This window comes from Peromyscus eremicus, chromosome 20 (genome assembly GCF_949786415.1).
Source record: "Peromyscus eremicus chromosome 20, PerEre_H2_v1, whole genome shotgun sequence".
Classification (NCBI taxonomy): domain Eukaryota; kingdom Metazoa; phylum Chordata; class Mammalia; order Rodentia; family Cricetidae; genus Peromyscus; species Peromyscus eremicus.
The window spans coordinates 24,004,325-24,025,440 of NC_081436.1; the positions used below are offsets into that span (position 1 = coordinate 24,004,325).

At 55.3% G+C, this 21,116-nt stretch overlaps 1 protein-coding gene across 1 annotated transcript; it reads right to left on the reverse strand.

Annotated features, from left to right (window-relative positions):
• Positions 1–1,323: 1,323 nt before the first annotated feature.
• Sh3bp1 (SH3 domain binding protein 1) lies at positions 1,324–15,155 on the reverse strand. The gene is made up of 18 exons (XM_059247488.1): positions 14,986–15,155; positions 13,782–13,824; positions 13,479–13,583; positions 12,329–12,405; positions 11,989–12,100; positions 11,819–11,895; positions 11,263–11,407; positions 10,516–10,584; positions 10,235–10,325; positions 9,629–9,774; positions 8,891–9,002; positions 8,278–8,359; positions 8,109–8,189; positions 7,206–7,322; positions 6,527–6,624; positions 5,932–6,079; positions 3,368–3,459; positions 1,324–1,970 (listed from the first exon to the last, which is right to left on the reverse strand). The coding sequence occupies exons 1-18, from the start codon at positions 15,042–15,044 to the stop codon at positions 1,579–1,581; spliced, it is 2,046 nt and encodes a 681-aa protein (XP_059103471.1). The 5' UTR covers positions 15,045–15,155; the 3' UTR covers positions 1,324–1,578.
• Positions 15,156–21,116: the final 5,961 nt, after the last annotated feature.

Genomic DNA, 21,116 nt, shown 5'->3' on the forward strand with positions numbered 1-21,116 from the left:
AGTTCGATGGCTTTAGATGAATGCTTTTAAAAACACGGATGCAGGGTCAGCGAGACGGTTCAACAGATGACAGCCCCTCTCGGTGGAGAGAACATACTCCTGTAAGCTGTTTTCTGATCTCCACACGGCCATCCACACTAGACACACTCAATAAATAAATGTAAAAAATTCTAATACCCGGATATAAGGAGCCCAGAGATCTGATTTTATGGTTTTTTTGTTTGCTTTTGTGGGGCCTCTCCTGGGCATTGTTTTGGTTGCCAGGGCCATTATTTGGTTAGTTGCCCTTCTGATCTGGTGAGCCTTTGAATTACCAGAGTAATTCAAAGTGTGAGACCAGGAATGTCATAATTCTGTGGTTCTAAGCAGAGCTGTGGCTGTCCAGAGAAATTGAAGTTGAGACCAGGGGAAAATCATGCCTTTGAGGCCCAACTGGTTTCTGTTCCCTGTGCCTTATGTAAGCCAATTTCCTCGGCCTGAAAGGTTCCTACCTTTCCTTTATCATTTTCATGCAGCCAGTGTCAGGATGGCTTCATCTGTCACTTCCAGGAGACCCCACCTCTAATGAGGCTACTAAATTGGGCTTCCAGGTCCATCCATTGTCATTTCTGCCTGTCCATTCCCAGGACACCTGAATGGGGTGTTACCCAGAGTCCTGGGAAGATCCATCCCTGCTCCTGGGAATGTTGTGTGTGTATATGTGTGTGCACACAGGTGCTTTGCTCTTCAGAACAGATAGAGTGGAATTTCCAGACTGTCTCAGAGGAACCCATGCTAAGACACTGAGCAAACTGTCCTAGTGGACAGAAGATGCCCAGGCTTCAGAGCTAACCTCACATATTTCATTTCAGGCCCAGGTTTTGCTGGCTTTGAGACCTGTGTGGTCCCTGCTGACTGGCCCCAGTACCTGCAGATGGCGCTATTACCTTGATGAGAAACTTTTTTTTTTAAATTTGAGTGCTCTGTCTTCATGTACACCTGCATGCCAGAAGAGGGCACCAGATCTCATTATAGGTGGTTGTGAGCTGCCAAGTGGTGGCTGGGAATTGAACCTCTGGTTCAATTGGTCCTCTGGAAGAACAGCCAGTGCTCTGAACCGCCGAGCCAGCCAATGAGAAACTTTTAGATGGGAGCCATACTCGGACAAGCAGCTTTGAAAAAGTGCCAACCACATGGCTCTTACCTCAGACCAGGAGAAAGGAAGGAGGCAGAAACTATGTCCCCATCCCTCTTTAGGGCAGCAGATTCTGTCTGTCCAGGGGAGGACACTATCGTTAGGCCAGCCGCTCCAGTTTTGCTAAAAATAATTTATTTATGAGCCTTACAAAAATACATTGGCAAGAGAAAAATAAAAGGGCTGTGGGAATGGGCAAGTCCATCCTTCCTTCTGGGGAAGTCAGGTGGGAGTCCCCAAGCTCAAAGTGGAAGGGGAAAGGTCAGAAAGTAGAGGGCTGGCCTGAGCCCTCCTAGCCATGGGGGCCGACCCAGCAGGCACCTAGGCACAGGGCAAGGGCTGTCCTGGGAGGACAAGGTAGGAAGGGAGGGGACACTGAGGACTGGGCAGGCAGGAGGGCCTGCTCAATCCGTCTCTGAGGTGAGGCCCCTGGGCCGGGGCTGGGGTGGCAGAATTGGAGGAGTGGCGTGCCCACCTACAGGGCCTCCTCTGTCCTCCGCGGCGACTCCCTGGTCCACCTGCGCAGGCGCACTGGAAGTGATGAGGCCAGGGGAAGCTGGGCTGGGGGAGGCTGGTAAACGCCGGCTCTGGCGCCGGGCAGGCTGCGGAGGAACGGGGGGTAACGGGGGAGGCACCGTGGGGGCCCGGAGGCTGGTGCCTACCAGACGGCGTGGCAGAGCTTGGGGAGTGCCAGGGCTGCCAGAGCCGGGGGGCAGGGATGGAGCTGGAGGGGACGAGCGTGCACTGGAGGGCTGGGGAGGCGGCATGGTAGGTCGGGCTGGTGCCGGGCGCTTGGCTGTGGAGGAAGCGAAACAGAGGCAAGTTAGGGGTTGCTGTGTCTGGGTGCATTCCTCCTGTGTGGTGGGGTGGGGTCACTTTCCACAGGAGGTCCTCATCATAGTGTCTTTTTTCTCTTCTGTGGCCCTCAACATCTCAGCTTACAATTGCGCCCCCGGACCCAACCCCAATAACACCGTCACCTTTTCCGGTTTTACTGGCCTTAGAGGACTTGTTACCTGAGACTACCTTGTCCATTTTTATCTAATTTGGTCCTTACTTGTGCCTCTCCCTACAACCCAACATGGCCACTGGTTATCACAGGCAAGCCAGCGTAGGCACACATCTGTTGACTATATAAAATGCCACCCGTCCCGGCTGACACATGGGTCCTGCTGGCCTCTCAGAAGTCCCAGGTCCTCAGGCAAGCTTGGACCTTGTGAGACAGCAGGGGGACTAAGAGAGGTCAAGACTCTCCCTGGCTCTCTGGACTAGGCTGTCTGGAGTGGCTCCTTTGCTCCCCGGGGCCCATGTCCTCACTGGTAAGATGGGATGAGAGCCCCAATCTCCCACAGCAGCTAATGCCAAGTCAGGTGACTCTTAACAGTGCCCTGTCTTCTAGGTCCCCGTGTGGGCCTGCACACGCCTCCTGCCGCTCTCCTAGCTCTCCATGATGCACCCAGCTCTAAAACCCTTGTCCTCAGGGCCTACGAGTGGGGGCTCCCTAGTGAGCCAGTCCCCACATGGATCCTTGGCTCGTACCTGTCCATTCTGGGCCAGGTTGACATATGCGTGTGCTAGAAGAGTTCAGGAGCCTCCTGGACTCCTCCCAAACCTCTCTCTTCCCTCTACCCTTAAATACAGTTTGAGGGGCTGGAGAGATGGCTCAGAGGTTAAGAGCACTGATTGCTCTTCCAGAGGTCCTGAGTTCAATTCCCAGCAACCACATGGTGGCTTACAACCATCTGTAATGAGATCTGGTGCCCTGTTCTGGTGTGCAGGCAGAACATTGTATACATAATAAATAAATAAATCTTAAAAAAAAAAAAAATACAGTTTGGGCCCTGTGCTTTGTAGTCCTCGGGCTTCTGGAGGGCTGGAACACCCACCGCGCTCACACTGGCTACCTTTCCTTAGCACTTTCTGTGTGCCAGAGCCCTGCCCACTCCCTGAGGTCTGAGCTCACGCAGCTCTTCAAGGTCAGGGCAACTACACTTTCTAATGCACAAAGGAGGGTGTTGAGGCTGACAGCATCACCTGCCCAAGGGAAAAGAGCTGGAATCTGGGGCCAGAGTGCCAGGCAGAAAACCCTGAGCATCTCGCTCTGTCTATTGCTGGCCTTTGTGGTGGTCTAAAGTCATGGGGGGACTGGGATTTCTGGCTCTCTGATCTCTTTCTCTCTCACACCCAACTTACTTCTCCGAGTCATGTCCTCTGCTGAAGCAGCCATTTCTGTGGGGCTCCTGCTGACCTTGGGAGAAGCTGGTTTGGGCAACTCCGACTCTGTCCTGTCAAGGGAAGAAGACGGGCAATGGTCAAGCTTGGCCATTTCCTGGCAATCTCCTAGAATCCGGCATGACTCCAAACTGTCGGGTGGAAGGACCTGCTCCCCACTGCCTGTGGCTGTGCGGAGACTCTGTCCTCCCTCTCAGAACCTCGGTAGATACTTCAGGTATTGGTGGGGTTTGTGTCATTTAAGCCTGTCCTAATTAACTTATTGTCAACTCGACACAGTCAAGAATCACGTGGAAAGAGGGAGTTTCTACTGAGGGACTGCCTAAATCAGACTGGTCTGTGGCCATGTCTGTGGGGAACTGTCTTTTTTTAAAGATTTATTTATTTATTATGTGTAGTGTTCTGTCTGCATGTATGCCTGCAGGCCAGAAGAGGGCACCAGGATTCATTACAGATGGTTGTGAGTCACCATGGGGGTGCTGGGAATTGAACTCAGGACCTCTGGAAGAGCAGCCTGTGATCTTAACCCCTGAGCCATCTCTCCAACCCGGGGAACTGTCTTGATTGCTGATTGATGTGGAAGGGCCCAGCTCACAGTGGGCCGTGCAGTCCCTGGACGATGGTTCTGAGTTGTATAAGAGAGCTGGCTGACGGGTGGTGATGGCACACGCCTTTAATCCCAGCATTCAGGAGGCAGAGGCAGGCGGATCTCTGTAAGTTCCAGGCCAGCTTGGTCTATAGAGAAAGTTCTAGGACAGCCAGGGCTACACAGAGAAACCATGCCTCGAAACGCGCCCCCCCCTCCCCCAACCCCCACAAAAAAAAAACAAAAAAAACCCCAAAAAACAAAAAAAAAAACTAGTTTCCAAAGAGCAGGAAACTTTGCTTTTGGGGCTGGAGAGATGGCTCAGCAGTTAAGAGCACTGGCTACTCTTCCAGAGGTCCTGAGTTCAATTCCTAGCAACCACATGGTGGTTCACAACCATCTATAGTGAGTTTTGGTGCCCTCTTCTGGCCTGCAGCCATATATGCAGGCAGAACACTGTATACATAATAAATAAATAAATCTTTTTTGTTTGTTTGTTTTTGAGACAGAGTTTCTCTGTGTAACAGTTCTAGCTGTCCTGGAACTCTCTCTCTCTCTCTCTCTCTCTCTCTCTTTTTTTTTTTTTTTTTGGTTTTGCGAGACAAGGTTTCTCTGTGTAGCTTTGCGCCTCTCCTGGAACTCACTTGGTAGCCCAGGCTGGCCTCGAACTCACAGAGATCCGCCTGGCTCTGCCTCCCGAGTGCTGGGATTAAAGGCGTGTGCCACCACTGCCTGACTAAATAAATCTTAAAAAAAAGAAAGAAAGATGGCTGAACACCAGTTAGGGCAAGCAAGGCAGTGAGCAGCATTCTCCTGCCTCTGCTCCTGCTGGAAACCTGTGACAGACTGCTACCGGGAAGTGAAAGCCAAATAAGCCCTTTCCCTCCCAAGCTGTTTTGGTCACAATGTTTATCATAGCAACAGGGAGCAGCCTAGGACAGAACCCATGACTGAGATATAATCTAGGGGACAATCCACAGGGACAAAGTGGGAGGTGGAATGCAAGGTGACCTCTCTGCCTTGGCTTTCTAGGTGCTCTCTTTTTCCTTTTTGAGACTGTCTCGTGAAGCCCAGGCTGGCCTTGAACTTTCAGTGTAGGGGGAGATGATCCTGAACTGATTCTTCTGCCTGCACCTCTCCAGTGCTGAGATTACAGGTAAGCACCACCACGTGTGCTGAGGCTTGAACTGGGCAAGTACTCTACCAGTTAAGGTGCACCCCCTACACCTCCATGTGATCTTTAGAGGATGTTCTGTCAACAGAAGTCAGAGAGTATGCGAGCGGCAGTAAAAAGTCCACATCAAGCCGGGTGCCTTTAATCCCAGCACTCGGGAGGCAGGCAGAGGCAGACAGATCTCTGAGTTCAAGGCTAGCCTGGTCTAAAAGCCAGTTCCAGAGCCTGGATTCCAGGGAGGCCTTCCTGGCCTACCCAACTGCTGCAGCTCTCCACCCTGCCCGTAGACTGCCTCACTCCGCAGCAGAGCACGCATCCAGCCTGATATCACAGGGATGAAGACGGATATGTCCATTCTCCCCGCCCCACCCAAGGCAAGGGCTGGTGGTGGCATATGTTTGCCTCCTCTGAGGGAGTCCATGGCCATGGTGTGGGCCACTGAGGACACCTGCCTGTGCCACAAAACCCTTCTAGACTTATAGAATTGGACACAGGACAGTTATAAATCCCAATCATCCCCTCCCAATTCCCTGAATTCTCAGGGCGTGACAACACCTGGCACATAGTAGGTGCTATAGAAATAACCATGCAATGACGAAGGGAACACATTTAAGGCTAAAAGCGGGCTCCTCCCACCTACTCTAACCAGTGGGACCAGATCTGCAAGACAAATACTGCCATTACATTCCTAAGTCCTCAGAGACAGAGCCCCGGGTGCATGTCTGTGTGGCCAGGAAGAGGCTATTCATGCTGCTTCGCCCTTACCTCTCTTTCGCAGGTGTCGAGGCGGGAGTTGGGGTGGCAGCTGGTGCGGGCGCAGCAGCAGGTGGCGATTCCTCTGTGGTTCGTTGGCTACTGACTTTTTCCTGGGGGGCCAGGGTTGAGAAGATGCCGGATACACTGAAGTTGATATCTAGAGGCAGAATGAACAGGTGTCAAGGCCACCTCCCCCCTCCCGCCCCAGACAGGGTTCCTCTGTGTAGTTTTGGTGCCTGTCCTGGATCTCGCTCTGTAGACCAGGCTGGCCTGGAACTCAGAGATTCACCTGGCTCTGCCTCCCCCGAGTGCTGGGATTAAAGGCATGCGCCACCGCTGCCCGGCTCAAGGTCGCAACTTTTGCCAGCCTGAGCCAGGGCTACTCCCTTTCCCTGAAATGATGGGATGGCCCTTGGCTTTTCCACTCCCACAGGTCAGGCAGGACTATTCCCATTTCACAGATGAAAAACTGAGGCCCAGCATGAAAAAGCAGCTTCTTCTAAGCCACAAGGAGAGTTTGTGGGGCAACCAGGGACTGAGACTGGGCTGGAGTCCAGGAACAGGGTGGGAGAGGACTAGAGATGACAGGAAGGAAGGACGTCACCTCCAGGGAAGAGGGTGTCTGCATTCTGTATCAGCGCCTCGACCACACCCACCACCTGAATTGAGGACACAGAGGCTGCATCCAGTTGGGCCTGATCCCTGGCACAAAAGAGAAGAAAGAATTTTAGTGACCCCAACATGGTGCGACTCTGCTGGACATGGTTGATAGCACACGTATAGCTCACATACCCCATCTCCCACGCCTTCACCTATGACAGACATCACTAATCAATTCTGGCCTCCTTCTCCACAGTTCTTGGATTGATTGCCCCCACTAAGCAACTATAATTCAGCACATGGGAAGACACCTTGTCATCTGTCTATATAGCCTGGAAAGTAATGATGATTCTCGCGTATCACTGCACGTACAGTTTGTAAAGCATTTCCCATCTAATTCCCAGAGCAACTCCCCTTAGAATGTACATAATCTCTCCAAGGCTCATGTCTGGAAGGTTGGGAGTAAGGCTTAACTCATACCTCGTGATTTTCCAGCACCCACACCAGGTCACCACAGAGGTACCCCACCACTACCATTACCCTAATCCCTCAGGCTGCTCCTCACAGCAGCTTCAGGATGAAGAACTGCTCAACCCACTGCAGAGATAGGGAAGTGGGGCCTGGGGAAGTCAGAGGCCAGCGACTAGCTGGGGACAGGCTCTGTGCTCAGTCCCGGCTCTCACCCTTCTTTCTCAGCAGGCCACAGCAGGTTGGGCCCCAGGACAATGGCGATGTTGCTGGGTGTCATCTTGTTCACCTCTTGCTCCTCTGCCAGTAGTGCCAGGAACTTCATCAGGTACCTGGGTGGGTGGGAGAGGGTCATAAATGTTCACCCAGGATGCCCTTACAGGCCTGAGAACTTCCTACCCTAGGGTTTCCAGAGGGGAACAGATACCGCACGGCATGGTTAAGTTTTTACTAGCTAAGTTCCCTGATCTATTTTCTGAGTGCCAACTGTATGTGAGAGGAGAACTAAGCTGAGAACCTTCTGGCTGCCACAGGCAGTGGGGACCGTCTCCAGTGCGGACACTGGACTGAGTGCCCAGGGTCAGAGAGTGGCGGGGGTGGGGTCTGAAGCCAGGCAACGTGACCTCACCAGTTCAAGAGAGCTGCTCATTTGTTTGCCTTTTGAGACAAGGTCTTATAGACCAGCTTGGCCTCGAACTCTCTACAGCCAAGGATGACCCTGAAGTTCTGATCTTCATGCCTTCTGTAAATAACTGCAGGCACGCATCAACACCTCCAGTTCACAGCGAGCTGAGGAGCAAACCCAGGGCTTCGTACACACTAGGTGTACGAGGTAAGTACTCTACCAACAGCTACATCCTCAGCCTGATTATCTTTGCTTAAGGTGGGTCTCACTCTGTAGCCCAGGCTGGCCTCAAACCCGGCCTCCTGCCTCAGCCTCCCTTGTGCCGGCATTATAGGCATGAGCTGGCTGGGTGTGTGTGTGCCGGGATACAGTCTAATATAAAAGACAGGACCAGGACACCCCGGGTGAGGTTCTGTGCTCAGGCACAACCCAGGGCTAGAGTCAAAAGCAAAGCTTTGTGGGACTGGGTGGGTAGGGGTGGGCCAGGGCTCACCTGAGGTTGTTGAAATTCTCTTGCGGCAGGCGGCTGCAAACATCACGGAGCGCCTCCAGGCGAGCGCCAGGCTCCTTCAGGCTGAAAAGGGAGACTCACCGATGAGCTAGCCCGGGACCACATTGTTAGCGCTTTCACCTCCTCACTGCCCTCGCCCCCACCTCCTCACCTGGCTGCCCTCATCCAGTCATCATAGAGGTCAGAGGTCATCAGAGGCTCTGGCAGTTCCCGGAGATAGGACTTGAGGGCACCTGAAACAAGGCCAGGAGAAGGTGTAAGGCAGCCCCTCAAAACTCTCACTTCTTTTTTTTTTTTCCCGAGACAGTTTCTCCGTGTAGCTTTGGTGCCTGTCCTGGATCTTACTCTGTAGTCCAGGCTGGCCTCAAACTCACAGAGATCTGTCTGGCTCTGTCTCCCGAGTGCTGGGATTAAAGGACTGCACTACCACCGCACGGCTCCAACTCCCGCTTCTATGTGCCCAAGGACTCAGATCTCTCCACTTGGAAGGAACCTCCAGCCTGTAGTCTTACTAACATATCTAAATCTTGATAGTTTCTTTGGGTCACAGGCCCTTTTAACATAATACTTAGCAAGCATGTTCCCACCCCCCAAAAAAATGCACATACACTTCAGAGGGTTCATCACAGACCTGCATTAGGAACTCCTAAGCATCCCAAGGGGTCTCTTTGGTAGCATATCAGGCCTAAAGCCAAACTCTGAGAGTTCCCTCGGGCAGCTCTGCCCATTCCCATTCTGCCTCGAGCTCCAGGCGGATCAGGTACCTGCCACGGCATGGGGGTCTGAGCAGAACTCCTCTAGGCTGTGGGGATCTGAGGCCATTGTCTGCTTGAGACGCTTCAGCACAGAGGCCCCGGCCGCCAGACGGAAGAGGCCCTGGGGTACAAGAAGGGACATGCTGTGTGTCACAGAGGGCGGGGCGGGAGCAGGCTGCTGGCCCTCCGTGTGCCCACTGGGCTGGTGGTCAGACTAGGCATCACGGTGTCTATGGACCCTCTCAACTATCAAGGTCTGGAATTCTGAGCACAGGGCAGGTCTGGGAAATGGCAGGGTGTGTGTGAGGGGGCTGGGAGAACGGGAGGGGACAGTAGTCTTGTTGGGGTGGAAGGGAAGGGGGGTCTCAGTATGACTAGTGGGGAGCCTGCAATCCACCCGTTGGGTAATTTTTCACCCAGGAGTCCATCTTCAGGAAAGGGCCAGCATGTGACAAGGACTACACTGAGGACCCCTGGTTCCTCATGTGACTCATTGCCTCTGTCTCCCCCTGGCCAGACAGAGGCATTGAGAACCCCTACACACACCCAGGACCACTGGGACTAGTAAATGGAGCAGGGACTGCTCAGTTACCCGTGGCACAGTACCAGGCCCCTGACATGCCTTTCAGTGAGTCGGGGTCAGTTCGGCAATGGGAGGTTATGCCTCCCCCTGAGAGGGGAACTGTGGATACCAGCAGAGGAGCAGCATGGGGCCCTGCCACGGCCCCCCTGTGCCTTGGCTCTCACCTCCTCCTGCATGCCCTCTGACAGCAGCATTAGGACACAGGCCTCGATTGGCAGGGCGATGTCACGACTGAGCTCTTGCAGGTGGGTTCTCAGGGACACCCCATATACCCTGGAGACGGGGGCAGCCGTCATCAAGGGGGAGAGATCTGTGGAAACGAGACACATCAGTGGCCTGGTTCTTCCTGCCCCAGGCAGTAGGGTCAGGGCAGACAGGGCACCTCCAAGAATCGACCTCCCACCCTACTTCAGTGGCACACACACAACCATCTAGCCTACCTCCTGAATCTGCCCATCTCGGCCGGCCTGCCCCATCCAGAAGCCAACCTTCTAGAAGGTCTCCTGGCTCCTGTCCTGTTCCCTCTCCATAGCAGAGAAAATCCATCCACAAAGACCTAATGCAGCCCTCTCTCAGCTCCCAGCTCATCCATGGCTCCCTTCTGCCTTTCTGGATAAGGAACAAACTTTCTGTGTTTGTTTCTCCAGACAGGATACCCTGGCTGTCCAGGGACTCTCTAGGCCAGCTTTGAACTCAGAGTGCCACCACACCTGGCTAGCCCTAAGTACAGTGGGCTCAGAGGTGTGAGGCTGGCTCACTCATGTCCCCACCTGTTTGGCTGTGGTTGTCTCTCAGCTCAGCGAGGGCTGTGTCGAGTGAGGCCAGTGACCTGCGATGGTAATCAGCCTGAATCTCCAGGAGCTGTGGGGACAAAGGACAGGCTCCGGAGACATGAGGGAAGCGGGGGGTGGGGTGGGGGTGGGGGTGGGGTGGGGGGGGTTTCCTCCGGGTCTCCAGAACAGACACCCACCATCCCTTGGGGCGCCCAGAAGTCCTTCCCTGTGGCATCCCCCCCGAGATCCAGGTGGCTGGAGCTGGGCCACGGACTCACATGAATGAAGTAGTTGGCGTAAGAGTCCTCCTTGGTGGAGAAGTGGTACAGGTCAGCCAGGTACTCGTCCTTGGGGACGGAAGGGAGAGGGCAGGTGAGGCTGGGGCTCTGGCAGGGAGGCTGACCACTGGAGAGTCAGTAACCTGCCCACAGGGGAGGTCCCAGTCAGCTTTCTCTTGGCCAGGGTCTACACTTGGGGCCTGCCCACCCGACCGCCTCATATTCTTGAGGCTTTATGGCTTCCAGTTGTTTACACTGGGTTCTCAGATCCTTAGTACAATGTGTTCTCATTCACCATGCACTCACTCTTCCATTCACCCTACATTCACTCGCTTCATGAACACCATTCATTCATTCATTCATTCATTCAGCAAACACCACTCACCCATTCATTCACCTACCCAGCAAATGCTACTCATTCTCTCAAACCCCCATTTGTCATACAAATGCTATTCATTCATTCATTCATTCATTCATTCATTCAGCAAACACTATTCATTCGCTCACTCAGGAGACACTGGGAGTCCCAGTGGTGACGTTCCAGCTGTTAATAATGCACAGGACAAGGATGGCAGAGCCTCTGGGTGGCACTCCACCACGTAGATTCTGACCCCTAACTGCCTGGATTCAAACCTCAGGGTTGCCGTGGCCAGTCTCGGCCCCTTCTCTGAGCTTCAGTTTTCCCCTCTGTAAAATGGACAGGACACCCGCCCCTGTCACCTACGTGGAGACCCCAAGTGACCTCACCTTGCACTGCTCCACCTTCTTCTTTAGCTCCTCCTCTTCCTCCTTCAGTGTCTCCACCTTGTTGGCGGTGGTGAGGTGGCCGTGACTGCTTGGGCCGCCACCCAGGCCTTGACTGCTCCCTGAGTTCTTGGCTGCCTGGCTGAGCCTGGGGAGGGTCCCAAGGTGGGTGGTCACTGGCCCCATTGCATGGCCAGAGCTAAGTGTCCCCTCCATACACGTAATCACACAGGACTCTAGGGTTTATAGAGGCAAAATAGAAACTCCTTGGGCCTCTGCCCAGACTAGGCCGAAGGGCTGTAGGGCTCCCCCTTGTGGTGTTTCTGATGATCACAGCTACCCAGCTCCAGAAGGCAGACGAGGAGCCCTACAACCATATAAGGATCTTGGAAACTAGTGGTTTTTCTAGTTTTGGGGTCACCCGTGGCACAAGGGAGCACATGCACACCCTCACATATATATGCCTTTTACCACATGTGTTCCTGAGGACCAGCACGGCCACAGGTACCCAACGGGCCCTGCAGAGCCCTCCTACGGTTGACCCAGGTTCAGCGCCCACCTGCTCTTGAGGGTGTTCCAATCAGACACCAGCTTCTGCAGGCTCTTCTTGTGTTTCAGGATGGCAGGCAGCTCCTCCTGAGGGTAGACACAGGGAGGGTTCAGGGGCCTGGGTGGGCGGGACACGGGGAGCAGGAGGCCAGGGAGGCTGGGGCTGGGGCACAGGGTCACCTCGCTCAGCCTGCTGAGCGGCTGCAGGACATCTCTCTCCAGGGTCATCTCAAACTCAGCCAAGATTCGGGCCAGCTGGTTCTGGATGGCACAGCTCATCTCCAAGGCCTTCCTGTGGACAGGGAGCACAATGGGCCGAGCTTCCCCTGGCCCCTCACCTCCACCTAGAAATATTTGAAGGTCCCTGCCTCTCCATTTCCTGCTTTCTCGGGTCTTAGTGACCTGGACATTGCTCCCAGCTTGGTCATCCTTTTGGGGTAGACACTCTGGCTGATCTGACCCCCCTCATTGCTTCCTGGCATCCTCTGTAGTGAAGACCCAGGCCCCTGTCCATGCTCACCCCATGCTGGAATCGGGATCCAGTTCTTTGAAGCTCTCAGCCATCGTGGTGGAAAGAGCCATGAGAGGAAGCTTCTTCTGCAGGGAGGACAGGGTTGAGGGAGGCTGAGTTTACCAGCCTCCTCCACCCAACCTGTGCCCAGAGCATCTGGCCACACCCACACCCCAGCAGAGGGAGGAGCCAACCAATCAAGTCCACAGTCACAGGTAAAAGTGGAAACTGGATGACGTGCGTGCGTGCGTGCGTGCGTGCGTCTCACGTACAAGATCTCCCACCTACCCCAGGTTGACTAGGCAAGAAGGGATGATGAATCCCACAAAGACTAGGGGAGGGACATGCAGAGGGAGGGAGCAGGAAGCTGCCCCAAGGTCACACCGTTGCAAAGAGAAGAGCTGGCCTTGTGGCTGGGGTGAGATGGCCCTTACTCCTTTCCCCCCCTGCCTGAGGGCATAGGTTGTTAATCAGGTCACCACCTAGCTCAAGCTCTCCAAGCCTGCCTATTGCCTCACACCCAGGCCCTTCTAGGGGAGGGCAGGCATGCCTGACGCCTTCAGAGCTTTGGAGAGGGTATCAGAGTCCCAGGGATTGGGACTGGATAGTTGTGGGCGGTGGGATCCCAACCCAGGTCTCTGCAAGAGCAAGTGCTTTTGCTGAGCCAAGCCTCCAGCTCCAGCCACACGAATTTTTAACCATTCCCATACTTCTCCCCCCCGGAGTTATGGAGAACACTACCCACTACATTTTACAATCAGAGGGACCACAGGGTCACTTTGCCACTTGCTGCCTGTGTGATCGTGGGTTAGTAAGTTTAGGCCTTGGTTTCCTATTATACACAAGTGACTTGTCCAAGAGACTTTTGCCAGGGCTGTTGGGGAGACAAGGCATTAGCATCTTAGCAACAGTCTGGCGGGAGTCAATAAATGCTGCCTGTTGAGTAACAGAGAGCATCCTCCATCCAGCTCATATGGTGCTCCGCCCACCTAGAACGCCCCGGGTGTGTGTGTGTGTGTGTGTGTGTGTGTGTGTGTGTGTGCGTGTGTGTGTGTGCGTGCGCGCGCTGGTTGGGAGCAAACTTCAGAAGCTGCAGAGGGCCTCATTCCCACCCTACCCCTCCCCGCTCAGGACCCTCCTCCTGGGGACCCCCACTTACCACCCGCTTGTCCATGTCAGCCCCGCTCTGGCCCTGTAGACAGGCCTGCAGCCGTTTGTGAACATTGTGGGCCGCTCGCTTAGCTGGCTCCAAGCGCTGCTCCACCTGGGGGGGGTACATGTAGGGGCTGTGGATTGTCTTCCTCAGAGCAAGAATCACTTTTCTCTTCCCTCCTGGGGCTCCCCTGGCCATCAGGGAATGACTCAACCAGGCCCTCAACTGCAGTCCCCGCCTGTCAGCCTCTATACGGACAGCCTGCACCGACCTGTCTCCCCGCCCAGCCCAGCCCGCCCAGGCACGTACCTGCAGCAGGTCCTCACCCAAGAACTCGGCAGTCTCTGGGGTGCTGTGGGGGAAGGGGGGCTTCTGCTGAGTCAGTCTGGGCTAGGAAACCCACTGCCTCCCTCTTTCCCTGCATATGGCACCTGGACCCCCAGTTGCCTCCAGGACCCACCAAGCCTGGGTGGCCTGTCTCCACCGCAGTTGGAGCACATTCCATGGGTTTTAAAGGATGCATGCCTGCTTCCTCCTCCACCCAGGGCTGTGCCCTGGGAGAGGGTGGACCCATGACACCGACAGGGCAAGAGTGAGCTACCCAGGGCTCAGCTCTGGGACACAGAGGAAAAGTTTCTCTTCTCCCCAGCCCCCAATTTGTTTGCCTGCCCCGGAAAGAGGAGGCCTCTGCTGGCCCCCAGAACGGGAAGTGTGGAAGCGGGCCTCCGGGGTGGTCAGGCCCGCAGGCACACGACATTGGGCTGCAGCTGTGGGCAGGTCCCGGGACTCTGTCCAGGGACACATAGGGGCATGGGCTCAGAGCAAAGTGGCCTTGCTTCGTAGGTGCACGCAGGTGTCTACGCTATCGTAGGAATGGATCAAGTTTCTGGATACTCCCTCCCTGGGCCCAAAGAATGGGGAACTCCCAGGCTGGGGAAGAGGAGCCGAGAGAAAAGCTCCGAGAAACTCCCCAAACTTCCGCTCCCCTAGTTATGGAGCTGGGGACCGAGGAGACCAGGGGGTGCCACTACCTGAGCGGGCGAAAAGCAGAAGCAGGAGGCCCCTGGGCTGGGGGAGGGGACGGACACCCAGCACAGCGCAGAGCAGGCCCCTCCTCCCCAGGCCAGAGCACTGCTAGTCCCTTCCCCCAGGGTCTGGGGGCCCCGATCAGCTCTGTTCCTCCCCAGCCCTGCAGTTAAGAGATAGTTAACTGTTCCCATTGTCCAGAGGGGACAAATGAGGCTCCGGGCAGCATCCGGGCTTAGGGCGCATTCTGCTGCTCCCTGCAGCCTTTCCAACCAGGAATGGAGGTGCCTCCCCCCCCCCCCCCGCAAAGGCCAGTTGTGTCTGTGAGACCACAGTGGCTTCGGATGCCAGGAAGCGAGGTCAGGGCTCTGGCATGCCAGAGGGCCGCTGCCCAGATGTCCCCGACCTCCGTGACTGGTTCCCCACTCTCCTGCGCCCGCTCAGGTCCTGCGGGGCGACAGCAGGGCTAGAAGAGGGTGACACTCACCGTCCCAAGCTGCCCGTGTGGGCCAGCTGCCGCATGCGGTGCAGCTGCCTCTTCATCATCTTGGGTCCGGGCTGGGGGGCCGAGGGGTCACCGTGGGGGTTGAGGCTGGCAGCCCCCGGCCCAGCCTGCTTCCCCGCGCGCTTCGCCCCGGATGGGTGGGCGGCGCTCTGGCTTCCTGGGCCGCCGCGCTCCTCTGGCTGGCGCTGGCGCTCTCCTCCCCCGCTCACGACTCCGCCCCCGGCCCCCAGGTCACTCCTCTCTCCAAGTTTGGAGTCTCGCTCTCGGTCGCCGCTTCCGGGCCCCAACGACCCCCGGCCGGTCGCCCGGCGAGTGTCTGTCGGTCTGTCTCTCGGCAGTACGCAGATCAAGTGCGGGATCCTCCTTCCTGCACCCTGCCCGGCTGCGGCGGCGGGTGGCGGGAAGCAGGTAAGCCGCTCCAGCCACGGCCGCCCTGGATATAAACAACCTTTGCTCTCTTAAAGAGAAAAGAAGGCTCCGTGCCTTGAAGGGACAGGCCCGGGACAGGCCTTCGGGACCTGTGCAGGCCAGTCACCAGGGGATGCTCCTTGGAGACTTCTTCCCCCATACCATTCCCTGGCCATCCCTCATGCCTGCTGGACCAGTGGCTGGGAACCTGGGCTACCTGGGACCACCAGAGACTACTACTGTCCTTGGACCGGTCCCTAAAGTTCCTCATTCACTGTGTATAGTGGCTTGATGGGGACAAATGTCCTGGACTAGCCCATGCCACAGTGTAAACAAGATACCCAGGCCTGCTCCTCAGCCTTAGAGTTCCTCCACTTTAAGGGTCCTCAGCTTGGACGGTTTCCTCTTATTTGTAAAGCTCTTTCTGATCCCTCCTGGACCAATCCCTGGTCCCCGCCCTTCCTTCTTGTTAGGCACTGGTATGGGTGCTGCTCTGAACCCCCAAACCCAATAGAAGTTTTCTCTTTAGAACATGCTGCTTTAGAAAACCAGCCTGGGCATACAGTAGGTGTTCACAACCGGTAGTTACTACAGGGCAAGAGAGCCCGTGGGCACAGCAAGCTGGCTCCCTGTGCACCCTTCAGGCTTGGGGAGGGCGGGGGAAGGGAGGCTACAGGAAGCCCTGAGCCCCACATCTGCGGCACTTTTACTCTGTTAGTTTCATTTCAGAGCCATACCAGTTGAGCACCTACTGTGTGGGGGTACACAGCCGGCGTGCTTCTCAAAGGCATCCCCTTTGCTCCAGACATCTCTGCAAACCCTACCCTCAACACAGGCCTGGCACCTGGGGGCCACTCACTGGAAGCAGACAGCCCCTTTACTCACTCATGAAGTCCTACTGAGGCTGGCAGGAGCCCAGAGGGGTCCCAGCAGCTGCTGCTGCAAAGGGCCAGAACGCCCCCCATCACTGGAATTTTGGCTCTGTGGGTGGGGATATGAGATGGCAGGCCAGGTTCCTTCCCTCCCTCTTTTCCCAGTGGGAAGACTGCTGACCAGTGTTTGGAGACGAGGTGGTAAAAGACCCCTTGAGAGGGGTCCAGCCTTGGGGTACACTCATGGAGATGCCAGAGCGGTGTAGACCTGGCCTCCTGATGTGAGATTTGCAATGTCTTGCTTCTGGTCCTGGCCCTTTTCTTTCCCACCATCTAGGTCCTACCCAGAACATTCTTGCGGTTCAGTTTTCCCTGACTTGGCAATGGGCACGCTCCGCTGGGTGAGCGAGCGGTGTCCCAAGCCAGCGGCTTGGCTCCAGATGTCATCTTCTTGCCTCTAGGGAGGTCTCTGAACTCCAAGATGCTTCTGCTGCCTGCAAGTTCAGGGCTTGTCAGGCTATCAGGTTGCTTGGCTGGGCTGGAAGTTCCGGAGGGCAGGCCTGGCTTATGCCCTATGCCTCCCAGGCTTGTCCAGGCCTAGTCCTGACTCTAGCCTGGGGAAGGGACAGCTTCCTGGGCTGAAAAGCAGGGTTTTTGTTTTGTTTTGTTTTCAGAAACGACCAGAGTATATTATCAAGCCACCCAAGCTCTGCCCAGCCCCTAGTCCCCAGCTCTAACTTTCCCTGAAGCCGGACCCAGAGGCCTTCTGGGTCTGCCCAGATATGCTGCTGTGTTTCTTGGCTGGGTGACCTTGTAAGGAAGGCCTCTTTTGTCACACTGGTTGAATCATAGAAGGTTGGAAGCTCCGAAGGTTGGATCATAGGCTATTCCTTCAAAGGATGTTGTAATCAGAAAGTTTTGATTAGTAAATGCTGGGATCATGGCTGAGTTGGGCTGTCTTTTGTGGGGGTGGGTGGATATTTTGGTTTTGTACTAGGGATCAAACCCAAGGCTTTGTGCTGCTTGGCAAGTGCTCCACCACTGAGTCCCAGCCTCAGATCTCTCTAAAAAAATTTTAAATTAAATTTTTGTTGTTTTTGTTTTGATTTTGAGACAGGGCTTCTCTGTGTAGTTTTGGAGCCTGTCCTGGAACTCACTTTGTAGACCAGGCTGTCCTTGAACTCACAGAGATCCACCTGCCTCTACAAGTGCTGGGATTAAAGGCGTGCACCACCACCACCTAGCAAATTAAATTTTTTAAATTTCATTTCATTTTATGTGTATGGGTGTTTTGCCTGCATGTATGTCCATGTATCATGAGTGTGCAGTGACTGTGGAGGCCAGAAAAGGGGGTTGAATCCCCTGGAACTGGAATTACAGATCACGGTGAGCCACCATGTGGATGCTGGGAATTGAACCCGGCTCTCTGAGCCAGCTCTCCAGCTCCCTTAATCACATGTTTTTATTCAGTGTGTGCATGTGTGCACATGTGTAAACATTACTCTCATGGGGAGGTCAGAGGACAGCTTATGGAAGTCTGTTCTCTCCTTCCACCATGTTGGGTCCAGGGGTTGAACTCGGGTCCCCATGCTTGATGGCCGGTTCTGCTACCCACTGACCCACTCCACCATTCCTTCTTTTCATTTTGGGAGAAAGTCTCATTAAGTTGCCCAATTGGTCTTGAACTTGCAATGCTCTTGCCTCCTCAGTAGCAGATTATTACAGATATCTGCTGCTAGGAACCACCCAAAAGGATCACGGACTTCAGAACTGTACCACAGAAGTGCCTCAGAGTTCACCAGCTAATCCCTCCCTGGGCCCTCCCCCAAACTTTGGGCCTGTTGACTTGGGCTGAGTGCCAGCCAGCCTGGTCTGGTCTAGCTCGTGGCTGAGCCCTTTGGAGCTCAGCAGCTCAGCAGTATGGTGTCAGGACTGATCTGGATGCTATCAGATGCGTGATTATTTGCATCCCCAAAGAAGAGCCATGGGACTTGGGGGACTGTCTCTCACTAGCACACTAACTGAATGACCTTGTATAAGATAGCTCACCCCTCAGCCACAAACACCACAAGCTTAACAGGATTACAGGAATTAAGCATGTAAACTTCTCAGAAAAGTGCCCGGCACTACCTGCTGTTACATCCTTATTCAACCACCAAAAGTCAGGAATGACAAGAACCTTGACCACCCCTGCCTCAGTTGCCCTTGAAATATGTCCAGCTGCCTTAGGACAGTAGAATTGACTGGCGTGTCCCTTAGCTCATCCTCCCCTAAGGTTGGTATCTTTGCCTCCCTTTGGCAGATGTGCAGACCCAGGCCAGACCAGATAGAGGTACAGGCCAGATGTGCACACTAGTTGGCTATGTAGTAGAGGCTGGGTCAGAAGACAGACCTAAGGCCTAGGAACCATTGCTGCTGCGTACATGGTATTGCCTGGAAACTCCCTCGAGGCTGGCCTCTGCTCCTGCCTTCACTGTGGCCACAGAGGGACTGACCAGCCTTCACCCAGATTTGCCTGCCATCCCTGACAGTCTGGCTGGCATCTGCTAGTGAGACTTGAGCAGCGGATGTGGTCAGGGCAGCCAGTGGGCGGGCTGGGGTGGAGGCTGTTGGCTTTATCATACTGGCTGAGACACTGCCACATGGCTCGATTGTGGCAATACTAGAAAGCCTCCAAGTAGAGGCTCCTGCCCACGGCAGCCAGCGCAGGTGTGTTTCCTGGGGCTACGGTAACTCCCTTGCCCACCCCCACTCCCACAAGTCGCAAGGCCTTTCCAGGAACCCTGGGGTGGGGCTGAGGTGGGACTCCTCCTGATACTGCTAGCCCTGGAGCAATGTGTGCTCTTGACCCCAGCTGGGAGCAAAGGAGGCCAGGTGTCAGAGCTGAAAGGCAGGCCCTGGTGCCTGCCATCTAGACCCCCTCCTCTAGACTGCTGGGACAGTCTCCCGCTCACAGGGCAGTTCTGAGGACTCAAAGGCACGAGAGGGGGAGGCTGCAGGCGGCAGGCCCAGCAGCATGCCAAGGTGGGTGGCTCCTCTCCACTGCCCTGGGGGTGGAGGCCACAGAGGGTGGCCCAGGGTAGCAGAGGCTCTCCATCACTCTTGGACTCTGCTAAAAGATGAGCAGCCTGTGGTTACTAAAGAATTAACTGCTGGCTCTGGCCAGTGTCCCAGAAGTGGAAGTGTGGCTGTGAGGTCTGGGAAGTCCCGCTGCCCTGGTGTGGTGATGGGGTTCATCTTTTAAAAGACAGAGAAGATACTTCCCAGGGTGCCCATGCTAAGACAGATGCACACTTCCAGGGATGTCCCTTGTCCCCCACTTCCTGAGAGTGCCGTGCTAGGTTCCAGTCTCTTAAGTTCCTACCGGTTTTGAGATGGGTCATACCTGCATGGGAGTGCTCCAGAGATTTGCTCATAGATGGACGAGGCCAGATGTAGGAGAGGTTATCTGTGCTTCAACCCCTGAAGCATCACCCCTAGCAGGCAGGCAGCAGGTGACTGCTAGGTACCTGCCCCCGCCAGGGGCGTGGCCGAGACAGGGACCCGTTAGACCTGAAATGCTTAAATGCCTGCTCCCTCTTGGCTACCTCATGATCCCAGATGCTGGATGCTGGTACTACAGACCAAATCCGAGTTCTCCAGAGAACCACATTGGACCGGGTCTCACCTCTCCTGGATCCCGTAACCAACTCCCTTTGCTTGTTGTAAGTTAACTCAAACCAAACCCCGTTTGACTACTAAACTATGTGGAATTGCCTCATTAATTGCCAGAGGTGGGGTTGGGCCGGGAAACTGAAGGGGTACCTCTTATATGGCAGCCTGGGCTTTTGGGCCTACAGATCCCTCAAAGGGACCTTACTGGCTCTCTGGGTCCCCACCCTGTGACCCTTTTAAACAAGGAACCTAGAAAGGGAGAGCAAGGAACCAGCACACCATTTCATGGAACTCCCAAATTCATGGTCCCATGACCTCATGCCTCCCCTCACCCATTCAGGGGCCATCTAACAAGATTATACTGGAGACAAGTCTGAGGCCCCAGGTGGGAACTTTTCAGCCAGGACAGGTGCCGGGACAGGCCATCAGCTCGGTCAGGTGTGAGTCATGCAGTGGAGTCTGGTTGGAGGGGGGCTGAGAGGGACTGGTGCCTCCTGTCATCTGCTGTACAGTCCACCCGAGATGCCTGCACTGTGTGTGCAGTGTGGTCCCGCCAGGAGTTCCTCGCCCCGCGGACTCAGAGAGCTGTATCATACGCAGGAGGGCTTCACCAGATCTGCAGCAAAGGGTTTTAGTAGCCAACTGCAGATCAGGAACTGCCAGATGAGACAGAGTGAAAGTGTTTTCTCAGATGTGGGGCTTCCTGGAGCCTGTGACAGTACAGCTGCTCAGGGACCAAGGGTGGGCCGCCTGCCCCCCCCCTCTTCCTGCAGTTTGTGGGGCTCGAAGTCAGCTCCTCACTGCACCCCACTGGCAGATTTTCCTAGCTGTGTGGCTTTCGCACCCTGCTTGGGCACAGCCCTTTATCACACCAGACCGAGGTGAGGATGGCTGGGGTAGGTGTGGTGCAGGGCTCCTGGGGTGGGCCTGACGCATCTGCTCTTGGAGCCGTTTCCCAGAGCAGCACCTGGGGATGGGAGGAGCCCATCGGAGAATCTGCAGGGTGCGGCAGGAGGAAGTGAGGAGCCAGGGCTTCCCTTCAGCTGCAGCAGCAGCAGCGGAGGAACCCCTTAGTGGCCTCCTCATCTCCAGCTGGGACTGTGCTGGGTCACCACAGACCAACGCTTCTTGAGTGACTCAGTAGCAGCCACAGGTCCCCAGTAAGGGCCTCTTTGGTGC